This window comes from Carlito syrichta, unplaced genomic scaffold (assembly GCF_000164805.1).
Source record: "Carlito syrichta isolate Samal-C Ts95f unplaced genomic scaffold, Tarsius_syrichta-2.0.1 Scaffold308154, whole genome shotgun sequence".
NCBI classification, from domain to species: Eukaryota; Metazoa; Chordata; class Mammalia; order Primates; family Tarsiidae; genus Carlito; species Carlito syrichta.
Window position 1 is genome coordinate 141,879 of NW_007252250.1, and position 1,138 is coordinate 143,016.

Consider the following 1,138-nt stretch of genomic DNA (forward strand, 5'->3'; position numbering starts at 1 on the left):
CCGCCCTAGCCGGCCCCACCTCGTATTTCTGCTGCTTCAGCTTCTCCATCAGGTCGAACTTCTCCGACTCCAGCTGGTGGATCCAGCCGGACAACTCCTGGGCCTTCTCCCTGGCAGGGCGGGGCGGAGGTCGTGAGGGTCGGAGCCCGGCCACCACTCCAGGTTAATTTTTTTGATTTCTTGTGGAGCTGAGGTCTCGCCCTCTCGCCTCCGCCTCCCAGAGTGCTGGGATGACAGGCGTGAGCCACCACGCCGCGTCTGGCTCATGTGAGGTAGAGCCCATCCCGAGCACTCACAGCAGTCATCGGGCTAACAGAACCTCCTCGATCCGGGGGCATCGTCTTATCTGGCGCCCCATGTCACCTAATAGTCTCTGCGGTGACATGGGTGGCGTGTTTCACAGAGAAGGCCACAGGGGCCCAGAGAGGGGCAGCCGCGTGCCCAAGACACACAGCGCCCGGGTTCACACCGGAGCGAATGGTGGGGCTCTGGTTCTCCCTGCCCCACACCGGGCCCCACAGCCGTGAGCCCCGGGGGACCCACCGGAGCTGCTCCTCCCCCATGTAGTCGATTTCCAGGGGCTTTTTACGCTCAGACAGGATCCGCAGCTTCATCTCCCGGCCAGTCTGCCGCTTCCCACGCTTCTGCTCGGCCTGAGGGGGGGGGGAGACCTGAGCCCAGAGCAGTCCACATGGGGACCAGGGTGACACACAGCCTCCGCCCTTGAGCCAGTAGGCCCCCAGCCCCGCCTCCCTTAGACCCAGGGGTCCAGGTCCCCAGCCCCTCGCCCTCAGATGGGGGACTCAAGGCCCCCAGCCCTCCTCCCTCAGTCCCAGGGGTCCAGGCCCAGCCCCTCCTCCCTCTGGCCCAGGAGTGCAAGGCCCAGCCCCTCCTCCCTCTGGCCCAGGGGTCCAGGTTCCCAGTCCCTCGCCCTCAGACCGGGGACTCAAGGCCCCCAGCCCTCCTCCTCCAGACCCAGGAGTCCAGGCCCCAGCCCCTCCCCCTCAGAATGCGGACCTCAGGCCCGTCGGGTCGAGCTCACCTTGACCAGGTAACCCCCGAAATGGGCCCCCATGTTGGACAGAACCTTCTTCTTCTTGGCATCGTCCTCCGCCCGCTTCTTGGCCTCTTCCTCCTC

The 1,138-nt window shown here is 66.0% G+C and overlaps 1 protein-coding gene across 1 annotated transcript in view; it reads right to left on the bottom strand.

Moving 5' to 3' along the window:
* TNNT1 (troponin T1, slow skeletal type) overlaps positions 1–1,138 on the bottom strand; it is a 10,374-nt gene that overhangs the window by 1,937 nt on the left and 7,299 nt on the right. The window contains exons 7-9 of the mRNA XM_021716078.1: positions 1,043–1,138; positions 544–653; positions 20–110 (exon numbers count right to left, since the gene is read on the bottom strand). Coding sequence (XP_021571753.1) covers positions 20–110; positions 544–653; positions 1,043–1,138 — 297 coding nt within the window. The remainder of the gene's footprint in view (positions 1–19; positions 111–543; positions 654–1,042) is intronic.